This window comes from Propithecus coquereli, unplaced genomic scaffold (genome assembly GCF_000956105.1).
Source record: "Propithecus coquereli isolate 6110/MARCELLA unplaced genomic scaffold, Pcoq_1.0 Scaffold211, whole genome shotgun sequence".
NCBI classification, from domain to species: Eukaryota; Metazoa; Chordata; class Mammalia; order Primates; family Indriidae; genus Propithecus; species Propithecus coquereli.
In genome coordinates, this window is record NW_012146190.1 from 2645306 (window position 1) to 2664589 (window position 19284).

Sequence of the window (19284 nt, forward strand, 5' to 3'; positions counted from 1 at the left end):
CCTGAACCTATTTCCTGCATTACATATCTTAATTTCTTTCTTTCTTTTATTTATTTATTTATTTTTTTTTGAGACAGAGTCTCACTTTGTTGCCCAGGCTAGAGTGCCATGGCGTCAGCCTAGCTCACAGCAACCTCAAACTCCTGGGCTCAAGCAATCCTACTGCCTCAGCCTCTCAAGTAGCTGGGACTACAGGCACGTGCCACCATGTCCGGCTAATTTTTTCTATATATTTTTTTTAGCTGTCCAATTAATTTCTTTCTATTTTTGGTAGAGACCGGGGTCTTGCTCTTGCTCAGGCTGGTCTCGAACTCCTGAGCTCAAACGATCCACCCGCCTCGGCCTCCCAGACTAGGATTACAGGTGTGAGCCACCACGCCCGGCCCAGACTCTTGAAGTTTTACATCTTCTGCCAAATTTGAGAAGTTTTCCAGCATTACTTCTTTGAATACTTTTTTAGTCCCATACTCTTTCTCCTTTCTGAGACTCCAATGATATGGATATTAGAACTTTTGTTACTGTTGCACTCTTCTGTTCATTTCTTTTTAGTCCATTTTCTGTTGTTCAGACTGAGTAATTTCTGTTTTTCCATCTTCGAGTTCACTGTTTCTTTCCTCTGTCATATTTATTCTGTTACTGAGCCTATCCAGTGAGTTTTAACATTTTGGTTATTGTATTTTTTCAGTTCTGAAATTTCCATTTGGTTCTTCTTTCACATCTTATACTTTTTTTACTGGGGTGTTCTAATTTTTCACGTATTTCAAGCACGTTGGCGATTGCTTGTTGAAGCCTTTTTATAATGCTGCTTTAAAATTCTGGTCAGGTAATTTTGACATCTATGTCATCATGGTATTGGTGCCTATTGACTGTTTTTTCTCATTCAAGTTAGATTTCCTGGTTCTTGGTATGACAAGTGATTTCTGTCCTAGAAACTTCAGGTGTTGTGTTACGAGATTCTGGATCCTATTTAATCTGTTTTTTGCTGGCAGTCACCCTGTTGAGGTGTAGTGTGCAGGTCTGGGGGGTGGTGGTAGATGTTCAGCTTCCTGCTGGGCCTGTGGATCGAGGGAGGTTCCTTGGGGTAAAGGGGGAAAGCAAAGTCTAGTTCAGCCTCATTGCTGCAAGGTGAGGGCAGAAGTCCAGTTTTCCACTCGGTCCTGCTCACAGGAGCTGACACTGCCAGAGTGAGAAGGTGGAGTGCCAAACTGCTCCACTGCACACTGCCTCCCTCTGCTTCTGTGTTGCCAGGTGGGGGTGAAAGTGCAGTTCCCTGTTTCGCTCCTCTGATACAAAGCCTGTGGGTGATGTGGACTGCCAACTCGCCCTGCCTTGCTGATGCTGGGTGGATCTGGACGTCTAGCTCCCCATTTGGCTCTGCTAACACCATGAGGGGAAGATGGTTTTTCCTTGTGTTTGGCTTAGAGCAGGCTGGATATTATCAAAAAGGTTTTCTATTCTGCTAGGCCACGCTTTTCCTGGTCCTTTGATTACAGAGGACAGGTTTCTTGATGCTTCTTCTGTCTGTGCCTATTGATGGTTCCATGTTGTGCACTTCTCCAGCATCTCATCCTGGATACATAGGAGACAAAGAGAAAACCCAAGGAGCTCATGGCCATGTCAGCCCTCAAGGGCTGAAGTCCCTAGCCAGCTTACCCTCTTCATCTTTCAGTCTTCCCTTCTCTGTTATATTAAGTCCAGGGTTTGTAGTTGTAAGAGGGAGGACCAGTGAGGAATGGAGCTAATTCCTCTTGGCTGGAACCAGGAGTCCTACTAGTTTTGATATAGTTTTGTTATCATTCAGTTAAAAATATTTTCTTATTGTGATTTATCTTTTGACCCATGGAATATGTAAGTGTTTTGCTTAAGATAAAATGCAATGATGTTTGGGATTTGCTACAAAATAATACAGAAGGGCTGTGTGCAGTGGCTCACACCTGTAATCCCAGCACTTTGGGAGGCCAAGGCAGGAGAACTGCTTGAGGCCAGGAGTTCAAGAAAAGCCTGGGCAACATAGTGAGACCCCATCTCTATGAAAAATTTAAAAAATAGCTGGTGGTGGTGCATGCCTGTAGTCCCAGCTACTCAGGAGGCTGAGGCAGGTGGATCGCTTGAGCCCAGGAGTTGGACCTGCAGTAAGTTATGATGATGCCACTGCACTCTAGCCTGGGCAACGGAATGAAATTCTGTCTCAAAAGAAAAAACAATACAGAAGGAGAAAGTGAATGAGGTTATAGATAAAATATAACAGGCCAAGAGTTCATCATCATTAAAACTGGACAGTGAACCCATGAGAGAGTTCATTATAGTTTTCTAGCTACTTTTGCATATGTTTGAAATCTTCCACTAGAAAAAGATTTTAAAAATCAGAAAAAAAGGTACTGCTTAATCTTAAAACAGTTGGAATTTTCTATTCACCCTTTTGTTATTGATTTCTAATTCAGTTCACTGTGATTATAGGATATCTTTGTATTAACATTACTTTAATCCATTAAAAATTTATTAGGACTTGCTCCATGCCCTTGCTTATATGGTCTATTTGGGCTAATGTTCCATGTACTCTTGAGAAAAAATATGTATTCTGCTGTTGTTGCGGTGCATGTTCTATACTTGTCAGTTTGGTCAAGTTTGTTAATTATGCTGTTCAAATCTGTTATATTATTAGTAATTTTTGTTCGCTAGTTCCATTAATTACTTCTATTGGTTGAATTGTGTCCCCCTGAAATTCATATGTTAAAGTCCTAACCCCTAATAGCTCACAATGTGAAATATAGTTGGAAATTAGAAATATAGTTATTGCAGATGTAATTAGTTAAGATGAGGTCACACCGCAGTAGGGCATGCCCCTAATCTAACATGACTGGTGTCCTCACAAAAGGGGAAAGTTTGGACACAGACACACACAGGGAGAACACCATGAGAAGATGAAGCCAAGGTGTGCCCAAGACTGCAGCAAACCAGCAGCAGCCAGGAGAGAGGCATGGGACAGAGTCTCCCGCACAGCCCTCAGAAGGAACCAACCCTGCAGACGATTCGATCTTGGACTTCCAGCCTCTAGAGTTGTGAGACAGTAAGTTTCTGTCATTTAAGCAATCCAGTCTGTGGTACTTTCTTATGTTAACCCTAGCAAACTAGTAACACAAAGGAAGGTGTGTTAAAATCTTCCACACTAATTGTGGATTTGCCTATTTCTCTTCTTAGTTCTGTCAGCTTTTACTTAATGTATTCTCATGTTGTGGTATTGGGTGCATACAAATTTTAGAGTGTTTTCCTGTTGAAGTAACCCATTTATCCCTCTTTATCTCTAGTAATACTCTGCCTTAAAGCTTATTAAGGTATGTCTGGTATTATTACAGGTAGTAGAGTTATACTAGTTTTCTTTCAGTAGGTGTCTCCATAGTATATCTTTTTCTAGCCTTTTACTACCTACCTTTCTACATCCTTATATTTAAGTCTATCTCTTTTTTCTTTTTCTTTTTCTTTTTTTTTTTGAGGCAGAGTCTTGCTCTGTTGCCCTGAATAGAGTGCTGTGGCATCAGCCTAGTTCACAGCAACCTCAAACTCCTGGGCTCAAGTGATCCTCCTGCCTCAGCCTCCTGAGTAGCTGGGACTACAGATGCGTGCCACCACACCTGGCTAATTTTTTTATGTTTAGCAGAGATGGGGTCTCACTCTTGCTCAGACTGGTCTTGAACTCCAGACCTAAAGCAATCCTCCTGCCTCAGCCTCCCAGAGTGCCAGGATTGCAGGCGTGAGCCACGGCACCTGGCCAAATCTATCTCTTTTGAGGGGCTTATTGTTGGCTTTAAAAAAAAAAATGCAGCCTGACAATCCTTGGGGCATTTTAGTTCCCTTAAGTTAATGTAGCTACTGATATATTTGGGTTTAAATTTATCATTTCACTACTATTTTCTATTTTTACATCATCCTTTGATCTTCTATTGCTCTGTTTCATACTTTTTTGTATTTAGCAACTATATTGTAATGATTTTATCTATTTCCTCTATAAACTTATAGAGGAAATAGTTATACATTTTTAAACTATTCTTGTAGTGGTTATAAAGATTTCAGTATCATCTTGACTTACCTTAAATTTGCACATTTACCTGAATACTTCAAATCTTTCCTTAAGATAGACACCTGGATGCGCGATACATGAACTCATGGTATGAACATTTTAAGGTCTCTGGGACATATGATCAACCTCCCTTCTAAAAAGGTGGATCAGTTTATACTTCCATCTAAACTGTATGACAGTTATTGTTTTCTTGAGCCCATGACAGCATTAGATAATTATCATTGCTTTAAAAATCTTTGTTTACTTGGTAAGTGGGGGAAAAAGTGATTTGTAATTCTTCCAGATTGACTTTTTATTGTACATTTATTAATGAAATAACCTACTGCTTCTGTGAATAGTTTATTTATATCCTTAGACACTTTTTCTAATGGAATATTAGTTTTTCTTACCAGTTTGCAGGAATTTGTTAAAAAGCATGAATAACAGGCCAGGTACAGTGGCTCACGCCTATAAATCTAGCACTTGGGAGGCCAAGGTAGGAGGATCGTTTGAGGCCAGGAATTCAAGACCAAACTGAGCAACACAGTGAGACCTTGTCTCCACAAAAAGTAAAAAAATTAGCTGGGTGTAGTGGTGCGAGCCTGTAGTCCCAGCTGCTCAGGACGCTGAGGCAGGAGAACTGCTTCAGTCCAGGAGTTTGAGGCTGCAGTGAGCTACGATGATGAAACAGCTTTCGATACGCAAACTAATACGTTCACATATTCCTTCAGGGCAAAGCTCTGCAAAACTCCTGAGACGTTTCTGTCTCCAATATATTTATATTAATTTATGGAGCAACAACACCGTACTCTACTCAGGGTGATAGAATGATTAGTATATAATTAGTTAAGATGAGGTCATAAAACAAAGTAGGAATAATAACTCTTTGGAATTGCTGAAAACAGGTTTTCCTGGTTTCTCTCTTACTTAGTAATAATTTTTCTCACTAGCCTTTGGATAAGAGGAAGAGAATTAAAAAAAATATCTTGGCTACAGCTCAAGACACAGGAATACAGAGTGAGTCAAGAATATTGCCTGGCTTAAAACTATCACGTGTTTGTAAGAAATGATTATGTAACATTTTCCCAAAAGGTTATCAAAGTTAAAAATAAAGAACATACTTTCTGATATTTTAAGGGAGCTCTTTCTGTTGCTAGGTTACATAAGTACTCAATGATCATCTTGTTAATTATAAAAGTTAATAAGATCATTAAATATAACATAGTTTATTAGCATAATATTCTCTATAGGAAAATAAATGTTTTCTGATGGACTTTAAACCTTTGGCTTCAAAACAGTGTCAGCTGGAGGTAAAGGAATGAGGTGCGTCTATCTAAAATATATTCACAAACCTTTCTAAGCAGTGAAAAGACAAAAAAACAAAACAAAACACCTGTCCAGTACTTTGGCCACCAGGAAGGAAAGCTGAGAGGATGAGAGCTTAGAGGTTGCTCTAGGGATTGGAGATGGTAAGTATAGTTAGGTATGTGTGTCCAGTGAAGGAATGAACAGAGGAACAGTGAACCTATTTTGCCCCAGCTTCAGAAGAAAAATCTCTCATTCCAATGTTTTTAGTTTTAAATATAAAACTGAGGAAAGGATTGCATTTCTTTAAATAATTCAACATAAATCAGTTCACCATAAATATGAAACCTACAAAGGCAGGTTTAAAGTATAGCAATATATTTAAACATATTTTAAGACTGTCTTCAAAGAGAGTGAAGTTGTTCGAGTTTCAAAAAGAAAATGAACAAAAAGCACATAATGTTTTACAAGCTAATCTACTTACCATCATACTGCAAAAATCCATTTTTATCTGTCTCTATTTCAGACTGTGGCTGGAAAAATAATAAAGTACCCATTAAAATAATGTGTAGGGTAGAAATAATGCAATTATAGACTAAAGAGGAGATAAGCCTTTAAAAAATGCTTGGGCGATGAAAAATAAAATCCAAGATCAGCACCCATAGAGGGTGCCATCTGGTGGATGAATAACACTATTGCACTGAGCCTACCTTCGGCATAAAAGGTACATTCAATTAATTTTCTCATTAAACATTTTTATGTTAAATAAATGATCTAAGAAGTTTTATAGATACCTTGAAGAAATCATCCTGAGATATGACACTGCAATTTGGGAGGTGTTTCTGCAAATTCTTAGCTAGTGTTGTCTTCCCACCATTTGTCACACTAAACCAAAGAAAAAAATAGAAAATACCAAGAAGGAAAATGCATTAAAAAAAATAAAATACTTTAAAATGATCTTTTAAAAATAAGATACTTAATGCAATATTTTCTTAAGAAAAAAGTGATTTCTTTCATAGATATTGCTTTTTCTGTTGGCAAAACCATGGACATTGGCAGATATGATGTGCTAAATGATAAATAAGCTGGGAAGGATGGAGGAGAAAGGCAATTAACTACTGGGCAAGTGATCTGGGCAACGCTAAGACTTAAAAATACAGATATTATGTTGGAACCAAAGTAATTTTTGTCTCTGGCAAAACATTCACAAGGTTGCTATGCAACAGAGAGAATACGAGCACATTTTAGTCCAAGTGTGTAAAAGTGCACATGGTCATTGTGATTTTGTTCCAATGTACAGCACAAAAGATAGAGTGGCTTATTAGAGGCCAACAATGAAGTTCCTTCTCTGTGATGCCTTTTCCCCATCTCTATTCACCTTGCGGGGTAGGTGGGCGGGGGGGGGCGGTCCTTTGTAGGTTGTCACATCAGGTCAGTTATTTGTCCCTCCTGGTTGGACTGACATCGAGGAGAATGGGCACCTAACTCCTCTGTCTACTTTCCCAGCATCCAGCCTCCCACCCAGGAGGCACGTCTCTATTCAGTCATTAACTCAAAGAGTGTTTTAACCTGGGGCTTATGAACCTTCAGAGTGTCTGTGGACAGAACTCAGGGTCTTTGTGAACTTGAATGGGAAAGAAATTATATTTTTAGTTTCACCCAATTCTAACAAAAATTTAGAATCTCCTTTAATTATAAATACAAGGAATGTAAGCACCTGTGACTTTGTCACCAAGAGATTACAGATATTTTCTTTTTTTAGAGCATCTAGTGTTTATTTATTTATTGTACTTTATTAAAATTTTTTTATTTGTATATATTCCTGGGGTACAAGTGCAATTTTGTTACACTGATATATTACTCTGTGGTGAAGTCAGGGCCTTCAGTGCATCCATCACTGGAACAACACACACTGTACCCAAAAAGCAACCTCCCATCACATCATCCACCCTCCTTCCACTTCTCACCCTCATAGATATTTTCATATTATGTTATAGTTGGGGTAGATATCGTGAAGTACCATTGATGCTCATTTTTAGACCCACCACTGGGTATTGTTATTTAATATGTTAACAAAGAAGTGTATGTATCACAATGTCACAAATTTTTCTTTTAAAATATTTTATAACTATATTTCAGTATAACTGATTTCCTTTGTATTTCTGTATTTTATTTTGTGCATTTAAAGTCATTATTCTAGGCCAGGCACAGTGGCTCATGCCTGTAATCCCAGCACATTGGGAGGCTGAGGCAGGGGGATCTATTGAGGCCAGGAGGTCAAGAACAGTCTGGGCAACATAGCAAGACCCCATCTCTATAAAAAAATAAAAAATTAGCCTGGTGTGGTGGTGCACACCTGTGGTCCCAGTTACTTGGGAGGCCGAGGCAGGAGGATCGCTTGAGCCCAGAGAAGTTCAAGGTTGCAGTGAGCTATGATTGTGCCACTGCACTCCAGCCTGAGTGACAGAGTGAGACCCTGTCTCTGAAAAAAAAAACCCAAAAAAACCCCACCATCACTCTGAGAGGAAGTCAAGACTTCACCACACCACCAAATGTCCACAGCACAAAAAAACTCCTGACTATACATCTATTTGCAAGAACCTGTGTTTAATCCCAGAAGAGATCAATTCCAAAACGTTTATAATCTAGAAAAGGGAAAATGAAGTAATATTCATCAAAATAGCTTGTTGCATATAATTCAATTATTACCTAAATATCTTACCCCTACAAAGTAGAAGAACTTGGTTAATGAGATTTTTTGTTTAACATTATAATACATAGTTGGGTAGGATATGGGCAATCTCTTTAAAAACAAGGAAAAGTGAGTGGGTGTTACCTTATGTATTGAGAAAATATTATGTCATTTTTCCTCTTTAACAAAAATGTCTGTAAACCATACTGAATGTCCATAGTTCAGAAACTGAGTTTGGTTTAAAATAGATGGTAAATGGGTAACTTTATTACGATACATGCAACTTGGCTAGAAAATGTGTTTTTCTAGACTTATGTCTTTTGTTAAGATCATGCAGTCGAACCAATACTAATTAGATCCCTTCTCACTGACTTAGCTGGAGCCAATGAGAAATAAGCACCCCGTTTTTATAAAAGCCTTGGAGATGGACAAGCTAGAGGACAGTCTAGGTCGTAGGGAAGAGACAGGAGAAAAGATATTAAACAAGCTGGAGCCTAGGACCCATACTTGAAATGCAATTGTCCTGGTCAGGTAACAGCTTAGGACTCAGCCTCCCGCTTGGCGTGCTCACAACCTCCCTCGAACGTGCATCTAAACAGAGGTGAAGAGTGCCTCGAGCATGCTCTATCCAGGATCTGACTACTTGGTGTCACTTCCTTCTTTCTTCACAACATTCAAATAAATGCACAACTCCTGGCCCATTTATTTTTCATGTGCCAGGTAATGAGAGGGCTCATTGTATTTGGAACATGACAGTTACGGAGAAGTTAAAAAAGTTGTCTGTAATGAAACAGGTGGAGAATCCCTTCTGTAACAGGTAGATATTAATACACCCATTTTCCAGTTGAGGAAATCAAGGATTAAGAAGTTATATACTAATGAAACTTGCCCAAGGTAACTAACAACTAACAAGTAATGGAGATGGGATACAAAGTCTAACTCCAGCATGGATCTTAAGCTTTTTTACATTGTGGAACTTTGTGAGAATCTGATGAAGTTATTATAAGCCCTTTCCTCAGAAAAAATGAACATCTTCACACATATGTTAAATTTTCAGGAGGTTCATGGATGCCCCTCGAATTCCTTCAGAACCCCTACTATTCCCTGCAGTCTCGCCTAAATAATTACTTCATAGGGGAGCACGTGGTTAGGTATATAAGAAAGACAGCACAGTGGGTTTGGAGGAAGGATGCAAGGCAGGAACAGAAGTCACTGTCGGTGAGTCTGGCATGGGCCTCACAGAAGCAGCAGCACTGAAATGAAATCATGACACTCGCTAAGAAGAGACAGTGGAAAGGAGGCTTTCTTAGGGAGTTATGATGGTACCTCATGACAGTTGGATTGGATCCTGCAGTGGACTTTGCATAATAGTTGCCTCCCCAGGTTCCATGCCTTTTCTTGAGGCCTGGTAGTGACTGATGCCACTCTTAACTCCAGAACAGCACCCGTCAGCCCAAACAAATAATGTAATCCCATCCCTATCACCACAGTGACTCGGGGTATGCGCAGTGAGCTGGTCCAGTGAAAGGGAGACCCATGACGTAGGGGAAGAGAAGCACCCCGCCCCCAGCAGTGGCAGGCTATGAAGACGCATGCAGTCAGAAGGCGCTGCTTGGATGAATCCAAATGAAGGAAGACACAAAGGAGAAAGAGACTGTCTTTGGCAATACCACTGAGCTGCTGTATCAAACCTTTCCTGCAGCCTGCCTACCGCTCAGGCTAATGAATTTCCTTTATTATTTATGGATGGCCCTCATATACCACGATATTCAGATTTCATTCTAGATAACTGGGAACCATCGAGTATAATTCACCAGGCAGAGAAAAAACTAAAACATTTTGTATGAAGATTAAACTGGCAGAGGTGTATAGGAAAGATTAGGAAGGGGGGACTAGAATTAGAGAATGACAGCCTGAATTAGGATGGTGAGTGTGAAAAGGAAGGGAAGGACAAGAGAAGTACTGCAGAGAAAAACTGAACTTTAGTTCTGATTAGATGGGAGGCGAGGCAAGGCAAGGCAGAGCTCTCACATTTAGTTCACTTGATTTTACTTCTAATGGATGACTTACTATAGCAATGCAGTAACACAATGGTCTCCCCAGAATTATAAACTTTTAATTTTAATAATCTTAAATATTTTGTTAATTGGGCCACATATAATATGAATGTACATAGAAGAAAGATGAACATGATAGCAAAACAAATGTCCTTTATTTATTTATTTATTTTTGAGACAGAGTCTGGCTCTGTTGCCCTGGCTAGAGTGCCATGGCATCAGCCTAGCTCACAGCAACCTCAAACTCCTGGGCTCAAGCGATCCTCCTGCCTCAGCCTCCTGAGTAGCTGGGACTACAGGCATGCGCCACCATGCCCGGCTAATTTTTTCTATATATATATTTTTAGTTGTACAGGTAATTTCTTTCTATTTTTAGTAGAGATGGGGTCTCGCTCTTGCTCAGGCTAGTCTCTAACTCCTGACCTTGAGCGATCCACCCGCCTCGGCCTCCCAGAGTGCTAGGATGACAGGCGTGAGCCACCGCGCCCGGCCAACAAATGTCCTTTATAATTGTTGTTGATGTCTTATTTCCATGCCTGCCTCTAGTAGCCATAGGTAGGATGACCATATAATTTAGAGCACTTTTGAGCGGGAGGGGGCACATGATTAATAATTATGCCAGGGTACCTGGGATATATGGCCACCTAAAGTACGATAGAAAAGGAATGGAGGTGAGGTCGTTCTGTACTCCACATGCATGAAGCTGGGCATAACAGGAAAGATACGACAGATCTCCTCCTACGTTACGCTGGAGGAGCAGCCACATGGGGAATGATATATCACCCTGAACCAAAGTAGTGCCAACCAGGTCTCGCCTCTGGTGTTGGCTCCAGAAAAATAAATGGAAAAGTAGGCAAGCGTTGTTGACTGACTCTTCTATTTCTCTGTTTATAGGAAAGTCTTCCATGTCCTGTTGGCATTTCCATAGCCAGGACTCTGTTGGTTTTGTATTCCACAGTGGCCTGCTCTTCCCTCGGACCCTGGAATCCCTCGCTGCTTCTCCTTCCCCTATCCCAGCCGCATGAAAACACCATTTGGATATCCTAAGGATTTTGACCAGCTGTTTATAGCAAAATTACTCACCCACTGATTCCAATAGTAAATGTTTTCATAATTAGCTTTGAAAATCACGTCTTCCTAATATTTCCTGAAATAAAAAAAACAATCAAACGTGTATCATTTAGATGTCTAGACAAGTGAGTCAGTCCTAAATTAGGAGCGCCAGCTGGGAGGAAAAGATGGCAGCCATCTCTTGACTACCCCAGCCCCGCATTACCTAGATTTCCTAAGTGAGCTTCCCACTGCCACTGTAGCTGGTGCACGCTCAGGGCCTGTCAGCCAATGTCAGGTGAGCCGAAAGAGCCCTCATGGCCAAGCACACACCCTTGAACATCTCTGCTTTCCAGGGTGTAGACAAGTTGCTAGCCATGGCACGGTCTATGAAGTTGAAGTTTCACCCTCCCCGTAACCAGGTCACCTTCCACCTGCATGATTCAATCCCCTGGGTATGACCTAGCACTCCCTCGGCAGGGACCCCTCTGGGCAGGCCTCTCTCCCTTTGTGGGAGAGGGAGAAAGTCGCTGCTGGCCAGGGGCAAAAAGAAGCTAATGCCCTTCAAGGGCACTATTTTCTCACCCAAAAGCCTAAGTCTAGGGCCCAGCTAGGCCAACTTTTTGGACACAGGCCAGATAGTAAATATTTGAGGCTTCGTGGGGCAAGAGGCAAAATCTGGGTTATTATGCAGGGACTTACATAACAAGAAAAAAACCAAATTTTCACAAAATTTTTTATGAAATTCAAAACAATCATAATTCATTTTTTTTTACAAGCCTACTAATGACACACAGATTTACTGATGACAGGAATGGAATTCCTTTTTTATTGGGCTAACATTTCCCTTAATTGGATTTCAAAGCTTATCTTTTCTATCATGAAACTGACTGCAAATGTTCAGGCAGAAGGTCAGGTTTAAGCCACAGGCTCTTTTGCTGACTCCTAGTCCACCGGGTGGAGGGCAGTTTCATACCCCTAAGGTTCACCAAAGCAGCCCTTGGATATTACAATGGACCATTTTCATCTCTAAGTGAAAAAGTGAAGCACAGCTGGAGGGAACCTTAGAATAGTGGTTCCTGAAGGTCATTCCTGACAGCTGCTCCTTATTGCTGTCTGTGCAGGGTGGGTGCTCAGGGACCTCAGCTGTGCAGCAGGAGGGCACGTGGCCCTGAGCTGGAGCCCCCCGCCCCCCCCCCAGCAGTGCTCCCATCCTGATCTGTGTCCATGCTCCCCCTGGGGAGGGGTGTGGAGAAGAGCCAAGTGGGGAGAGGGCTGTTGTTCCCTGGCTGCTTCTCACTTATCTAGAATATTCCACACTGAGTACAATTGCTTAAGGTTGGGTTCCACTTTCATTAACACACCCATGTGAGACAAGAATTCAATAATGACTGTGATAAAAATAAAATAGCAGAACAAGTTGGGCATTTGAGTTTCACCCAGAGTCACACTGTTGAATATGTATCTCAATTCAAATTGCCAAGGTATATCAAGGGAACAATTGCATACAATGAATATTGTAAAATAAATTTTTATGTTGTAATTTTTATGCTTTTTAATTTTATTTTACTCTATTCTTAGTTTTGATATGTCAGTGCAAGGCTGACAACTATCCTGCTTTGGGGAAGGGAGAGGCTGTTCTTTATCCTGAGGTGGTATAGTTCTTACTTTTTTGGTGGTAAATTATGAAATTTATGAAATTATGTTGTCAGTAGATGGTAGTAAATGGATGTCCTCGCTTGGTCAAATAAAATAAAAATTCATAAGCCTTTGTCATTTTTTGTTCCCACCTTGCTTATTTTTGGATAGCTTGTTGAAGCATAAATTCTCAAACTTGGGGAAGTATATAGCTTTAGACATTGTTTAGTCCATCCCTTCATTTTGCAGAAGTGGAAACTGGCCCAGACAATGGATGACTTGCTCAAGGTCACACAGCCAGTACCTTGGAAAAGTCAGAAATGAAACTAAACCAATGAACTTCTTTGCATCACTCCAAGCTGCTAAAAAGCACTTTATTACTAAGGGCAAAGAAGGAATGTTGCACATGTGCTAGCTTAATTGTCAGGCTCTGATGTATAATTGATGTCATTCTTACTGATGTATTATTGATGGGGCATATATTTGCTGTGTACATTGAACAGAAAGGACTACAGGTCCCCGTTCTAATTGCCACATCTGTGCATACATGTGTGGCTACTGCATCAATTACATAGCAAGCAAATAACAAGTGAGCATGGCCGTAGCATAAGAAATAGGCTTCAGCTGGGCGCAGTGGCTCACGCCTGTAATCCTAGCTCTCTGGGAGGCCGAGGCGGGAGGATTGTTTGAGCTCAGGAGTTCGAAACCAGCCTGAGCAAGAGCGAGACCCCGTCTCTACTAAAAATAGAAAGAAATTAATTGGACAACTAAAAATATGTAGAAAAAACTAGCCGGGCATGGTGGTGCATGCCTGTAGTCCCAGCTACTCGGGAGGCTGAGGCAGGAGGATCGCTTGAGCCCAGGAGTGTGAGGTTGCTGTGAGCTAAGATGATGCCACGGCACTCTAGCCCGGGCAGCACAGTGAGACTCTGTCTCAAAAAAAAAAAAAAAAAAAGAAAAAGAAATAGGCTTGAGGGAGTTACTTTCACGGAAATTCTAGCAATTCAGAAACCTGGAGTGAGATAAAGTAAACCTACTCAGAAAATCCCCTGGGCATGGGACGGAAATCCCACAGTGAAATTCGAGTTTTTACCAAAACAGGAACCCCCAACTCTGCATTAGCTAGCAGTCTGGGTAAATGTTGGGTGTACACCATTATCAAGGAGCAGGTGACAATGTGATAGGAGGGGTGGGAAACTGGGACATGCAGAAACAAGACAGGTGGCTGGGCTGAGTGGCTAGGGCGGGGTTGGGGGTGGGCCTAGCAATCCCTGAAGCCATTTAGTTCAGAAAGTGTTGATGCACAGGGCAGCTTCAGGTGAACTCCAAGTTCAGGCCCGGCACTGTCCACTTCCACATCACTTTCTACTATTTCACTGCCTATTGCCCTCTTTAAGAACCATTAAAAATCAAATTTAAAAAGCTTGCAATCAAGAGTTGTCAGGTTCCAAACGTATGCAGCAGCAGACTTCATGAAGCAAGTACAAGCTCAATCAACTACAAACTGTAAATCATTTGATGTCTCCGGAGAGACAACCCTTTGAACTTTCTAGTCTCATTATTTCAGGGCATCCTATCACTAGAAATATACCCACCTTCAATCTCATGCAATATTTATGTAGTTTATCCTCCCAACGTGTGCAAAGCGTTCCTGGACAGCAGAGAGCATTTGCATAGCAGAAGGAGAACAGACTAGGATAGCCAAGAGCAACCCCAAGCTAAGTTTTCTTATAATTTTTTTTACCCTACATAAAATGTTGAGTTTTTTCATAATTCTTATATGTTTACTGTGGTTAATCCATTTCACTACTAAACATGGTATATTCTGGCTTCTACACTGCAGAATGGTGAAAAGTGACAGGTGCAGAATTAGTAGACTGTAAGGAAGACAGCGACTCCCTAATGCAAACGGTCTGAAAGAGGACAAAGCCTTGTGCTTTTCAAACGCGTGTAAAGGGCAGTCTGACATGTGAAAAAGAGTAAAATGTTTTCAGGACTTTTCACTTATTTATTGTATTCAACAAATATTTTGATTATCTTCTTCCATGTGATAGGGCAGTTTTTTCCTACTATTGTTTAAACTTTGCTCCCCTTTGGTAAGCAGAAAGCTCCCGAAGCTGAAGCTTCTGAAAATGCAACTCATGCCCCTCCCCTGTTGGAAACACTCTTATCTTTTACCAATCCCTAGTAGAAATTCTTAAGTTTCATTTTATGTAGGTTCACATGTAAATGGTCATTTCTTCTCAATTTTCCTTTCCCCAAATAGACAACTGGTTTACAATACTGGCTATGCTATTTCGAACTTATGCCACTGCCTTCCGTGTAAGCTCTAGCTCCTGCCTCCCACAGGAGATTCAATCTGCTACGCCAGGAGCTATTTTTTTTTTCTGCAAAGTGCTAAATAGTAAATGTTTTAGGTTTAGCCGGCAGCTACCCAACCCTGTGGTAGTAATGCGAAAGGGGCCACAGGCATAACATAAACAAATGAGCGTGGCTGTGTTCCAATAAAACTTTATGGACACTGAAATACAAATTCCATGTAATTTTCACGTGCCACAAAATATTATTTTTCTTTTGATTCCTTTTCAGCCATTAAAAAATGTGGAAAACATTCTTAGCAGGCCGTAGTGTATCCACTCCAATGTTGGGGAATGAGACTGTCTCGTGGTGAGCAAGACCTGATCCTGTCCCTGGTGACCTTTCCCAACACCTGTGCGGAGGTAGCACTCCCGTTTTAAGGATTATTACCGGGCGTTAGAGCACTAGCCACCATGAGAACACGCCCTCCTCGGCAGGCCATGTAGCTGCTCGGTTAGAGAGGCAAGAGTCCCAACGGGATTTTCAAGACGCAACCAGGTTCCAGGTTCCTGCACTGGAACACTCTGGAAACACCTCCAGGCTCCAGTGAGGCGGCGCGGCGGGGACAGGCAGGTACTCACCTGGCGCCAGTTCCAGTCCTCTCAAGCAAAGCGGCAGGGGCGATGGCCACGCGCGCGCCTGTCACTAACCTGCCGCAACCCGCTGATCGCTAACCGAGAGGCTTATAGCCCTTTACCCCACGCCCTCCTGGGTCAGAGCCGGGCCAGGTAGACGTGGACACCCGAGACTCCTTCCCAGCCGGGCCGGACGCCGAGCCGGGATCCAGCCCCCTTTGGGGCGGGGCCGCTGCGAGCGTGGCCGCGCGCGCGCGCCCGGCACGGTCCCGGCCTTTTCCCGTCGGGGACGCGCGCGGCCTGGCCGGCCCTGGCGCGCACCCGCGGCGCCCTTGCTCGGCTCCGGCTGGTTCCGCCGCCGTGCGCGCCGCCCGCGCCCCCGCGGCGGCGAAGCTGCCAGCCGGAGAGCCAATTGGCGCTCGGCGAGGCGGCGTCCACTTCCTCGTCGGCCCGGCGCGCGCTCGGGACTGCTCTGGCGGCCGCGGGACGGGGCGGGGCACTCGGCCGAGCCGCTCTGCCTGCGTCCGCTCTCCCCGCAGCCGAGGGTGGGCGCGGGCGCTTGCAGGCGCACGACTGCAAACCGGACAAAAAGAAACTCTGGGGTGCCCGAGTGCCGGCTGGCGGGGCGATCGGTTGGCTTTTCGGCGTGGTCTTTAGGGTTAGCCGCCCAAGGAAGCGAGATGTCGAAGCCACCACCCAAACCAGTCAAACCAGGTAAGGGAGGCGCTCGCCGGGTCCCGCGCCGCCGCTGTGCCCTGCGCTTCCTCTGCCACTTGGCCGGCGGACCAGGCACGTACCCCGCCCGCAGCCCCGCGTCCGAGATTGGACCCACCAGGGTGGGAGCTCTTAGCTTCATTGCGTTCGGTACAGGGGAGAGATCGCTTTTGATACCGAGAGCATTTCGAGGATTTAAAAAATACATATTTTAAAAGAGGAGTCGCCCTCGGTTTTGCAACATTGTCATTCGCTGCAACTTTCCACCGGGTGCGGTGGTAACGTCCCATTGAAGTTTTCCGGAAAGACAGGACCATTGATTTCCTTAAAAAAAAAAATAAATAAATATGTCTTGAAATGGCCTTTAGCCACTTCCTCTTTTCTTAGTGTGGCGCTGTCAAGTTAGGATTCTTGACCGGCCAGCGCGAACGGGAAGTGCGTTGCTGCTTGCAGGGTGGAGTGGGTGAGCGAGCCTCCTTCGGGACTCATGAGAGAGGCAGAGTTTGAAATTGACCTCGGGAGCTTGGGAAGAGCATTTAGAAAACTCTGTACTCATGCTCCCGGCGGAAAGAAGCTAGGATGCGGCAGAGTAATCTCGGCTATTACTATTCCGAAGTGTCACTTTATCCTGCAGTACATGTCCTTTGCCTCCGCTCTGCGAAAGACTTTGGCGTGCTAGACTGGAGAGGGGTGAGATTACTAAGTTCCTCAAAGCAGTTTTCTTGGCCGAGAGTCCTTGTTCACTTTTGATTCTGTTCTTAGAGTATTTTCTGTGACATGGAGAAACAAGGAAATTTAAAGGATACTGACGCATTTCAATTCAACACTGTAACAAACTCAGGTGCATTCATTTGGGTAGGTAATTAAAGGAAACGCTGGAAATGGAAGGTGAATGGCTCCGATGTACTCTCGGGGTTTTCCTTCCAAACTTGTGCAATTTCAGCACAGTGAAAGCTTAAACTTAATTTATGTAAATCGAATTTTTAAGTAACTTTCGTTGCAAGAGGTAAGTTTCAGTGATTAATTTTCCTAAACTTTGGTTAAGCACTATAGCTTTCATAATTATCCAGTTTTCTTTCTTTGCAATCATACAGTGGCAGTATCAAGTCTTTTTATTTAAAAATTATTACATATTCACATGTGTAGAATAATAATTCACTGAGGACTTAAATCTTGGGCCGCGTGTGAAGGAACTAGCTGAGACGGACTCTGACTTGAGCAGAGATGGGGTGTGGCTAGAGTTGACCTCTGCACTGCATTAAGTATGGAATCTGATGAGAAGTTTGCATTTTAAGTGCTTTGGATGAGGTAGCAGCTTTCTAAACTCTGATGTAAATTAGGACCTCTAGTATCTAACAAAGCAGAGTTGTTCTTTGATAGCTAAACAAAGTGCCTTATTTTTTCTTTTCTTTCGTACCATGGTGCTCAAGCAGAACAAACTAACTCATTTTAAAGAAAGTCCTGGGACACATTGCATGAGGTTTTTCATCTCTCCAGACATATTAAATGATGTCTGTGTTGTATCTGGAGGGACATTGACAGGGATGTGTGTGATGCACACACACAAGCAGGAGTGTATGTATACTTGCATATTCATGCACACTTGGGTGTGGTTAGAGATTATCCTGTTACCAATTGGGGTTACACTCCCAAGAACCATTTTTGTTGTCTGACATCACTGCTTTTTCCTTCTCTTCAATAAGTCAGAAAGCACATAGTTAAACATGACTGCGGTTTAGAGAGAACTTTAACTCCACATGAATTTATAAATGAGATCCAAACATAATTAAAGTCACCATAGAAACTGGTTTGTAGGTTTAGTAATTTACAGTTTACTAAATTACAGTAATTTAGTAATTTATAATACTACTGTCAATCAGACTTGAAACTTTGTGTGGGCTGGCTTAATTGAAAACAGAAGTGTCCTCTTATAGTACTGTCCCACATTTACTGTGTGCTAGGCACTCGTCTAGACACTTTTACATGTATTAACACATTTGCTTCTCCCAGTAACCCTATGAGTTCAGTACCGTTATTGTTCCCATTGCACAGGTGGGGAAATGAAGATGCACAGAATGGTTAGTTAACTTGTCTAAAGTCAGCAGCTGGGTGGGGGTAGCAGACAGGATTAGAACCCACATAGTTTGGCTTCAGGTCTGTGCTGTTAACGATTATGCTATTCTGCCTTAATGCCTTGAGTCACAGTATACTATTCACATTGGTGGTCATGTGTATTTGAGAGCTAGTGGGGAGGAAGGGCCTCTGGTCCTCAGACTTGTCCCAAATGCATATAAAAGGTCACTCCCTCGTTGGTGGCAGTAAGGAGGGTGGTGCTGCACTTTAGTTTCTTGTCCTGTAGGCAAGCTAATATGGGTGAAAATGTCGAAAGCAAGCTTGGAATTGGGGGAGGAGGGGTGTATTATTAATTTTTGATTTCTTGGTTTGTTTATACCCTGCATCATCCCAAAAGGACTTCTAAAAATACAAATTATCTGAGAGAGGGAAAGAGAAAAAAAAAAGATAAAGCAAAGTCGTGTAGAGGGAGGGAGGAATAATAAGAGGAAACACGAGGAAAAGTTAGCTTACAGACGGACATGTATGTTGAAAGATCCGACAAAGTTACTAAAGGAGGACTGTAGATTTGGCCCTCAGCTTTAAGCAGACAGAAAAAAGATCAATGACAAGATTCCTAGTGCTCATAAAATTAAAATGTGTTATTTGCTCTGAGAAGTAGTTATTTTAATGGCATTGAGATCTGAGATCTTTCCCATGGGTGTCTTAAAAGTGTTGGAGTGGACTGGGCCTTTCTAGGAGAAATACAAGAGGGAACATCATAGTGGT

General features: G+C 42.4%; 2 protein-coding genes across 3 annotated transcripts in view; one reads left to right on the forward strand and one right to left on the reverse strand.

Moving 5' to 3' along the window:
• Nucleotides 1-15908, reverse strand: part of NMRK1 (nicotinamide riboside kinase 1) — a 31183-nt gene extending 15275 nt beyond the window's left edge. For both annotated transcript variants that reach the window (XM_012644419.1, XM_012644418.1), the window contains exons 1-4: nucleotides 15736-15908; nucleotides 11192-11255; nucleotides 6154-6244; nucleotides 5844-5892 (exon numbers count right to left, since the gene is read on the reverse strand). In XM_012644419.1, coding sequence (XP_012499873.1) covers nucleotides 5844-5892; nucleotides 6154-6244; nucleotides 11192-11220 — 169 coding nt within the window. In that variant the 5' untranslated portion in view covers nucleotides 11221-11255; nucleotides 15736-15908. The remainder of the gene's footprint in view (nucleotides 1-5843; nucleotides 5893-6153; nucleotides 6245-11191; nucleotides 11256-15735) is intronic.
• A 293-nt stretch (nucleotides 15909-16201) lies between these two features.
• The window catches only part of OSTF1 (osteoclast stimulating factor 1), a 61661-nt gene continuing 58578 nt past the window's right edge, over nucleotides 16202-19284 (forward strand). Inside the window, exon 1 of the mRNA XM_012644421.1 lies at nucleotides 16202-16443. Coding sequence (XP_012499875.1) covers nucleotides 16410-16443 — 34 coding nt within the window. The 5' untranslated portion in view covers nucleotides 16202-16409. The remainder of the gene's footprint in view (nucleotides 16444-19284) is intronic.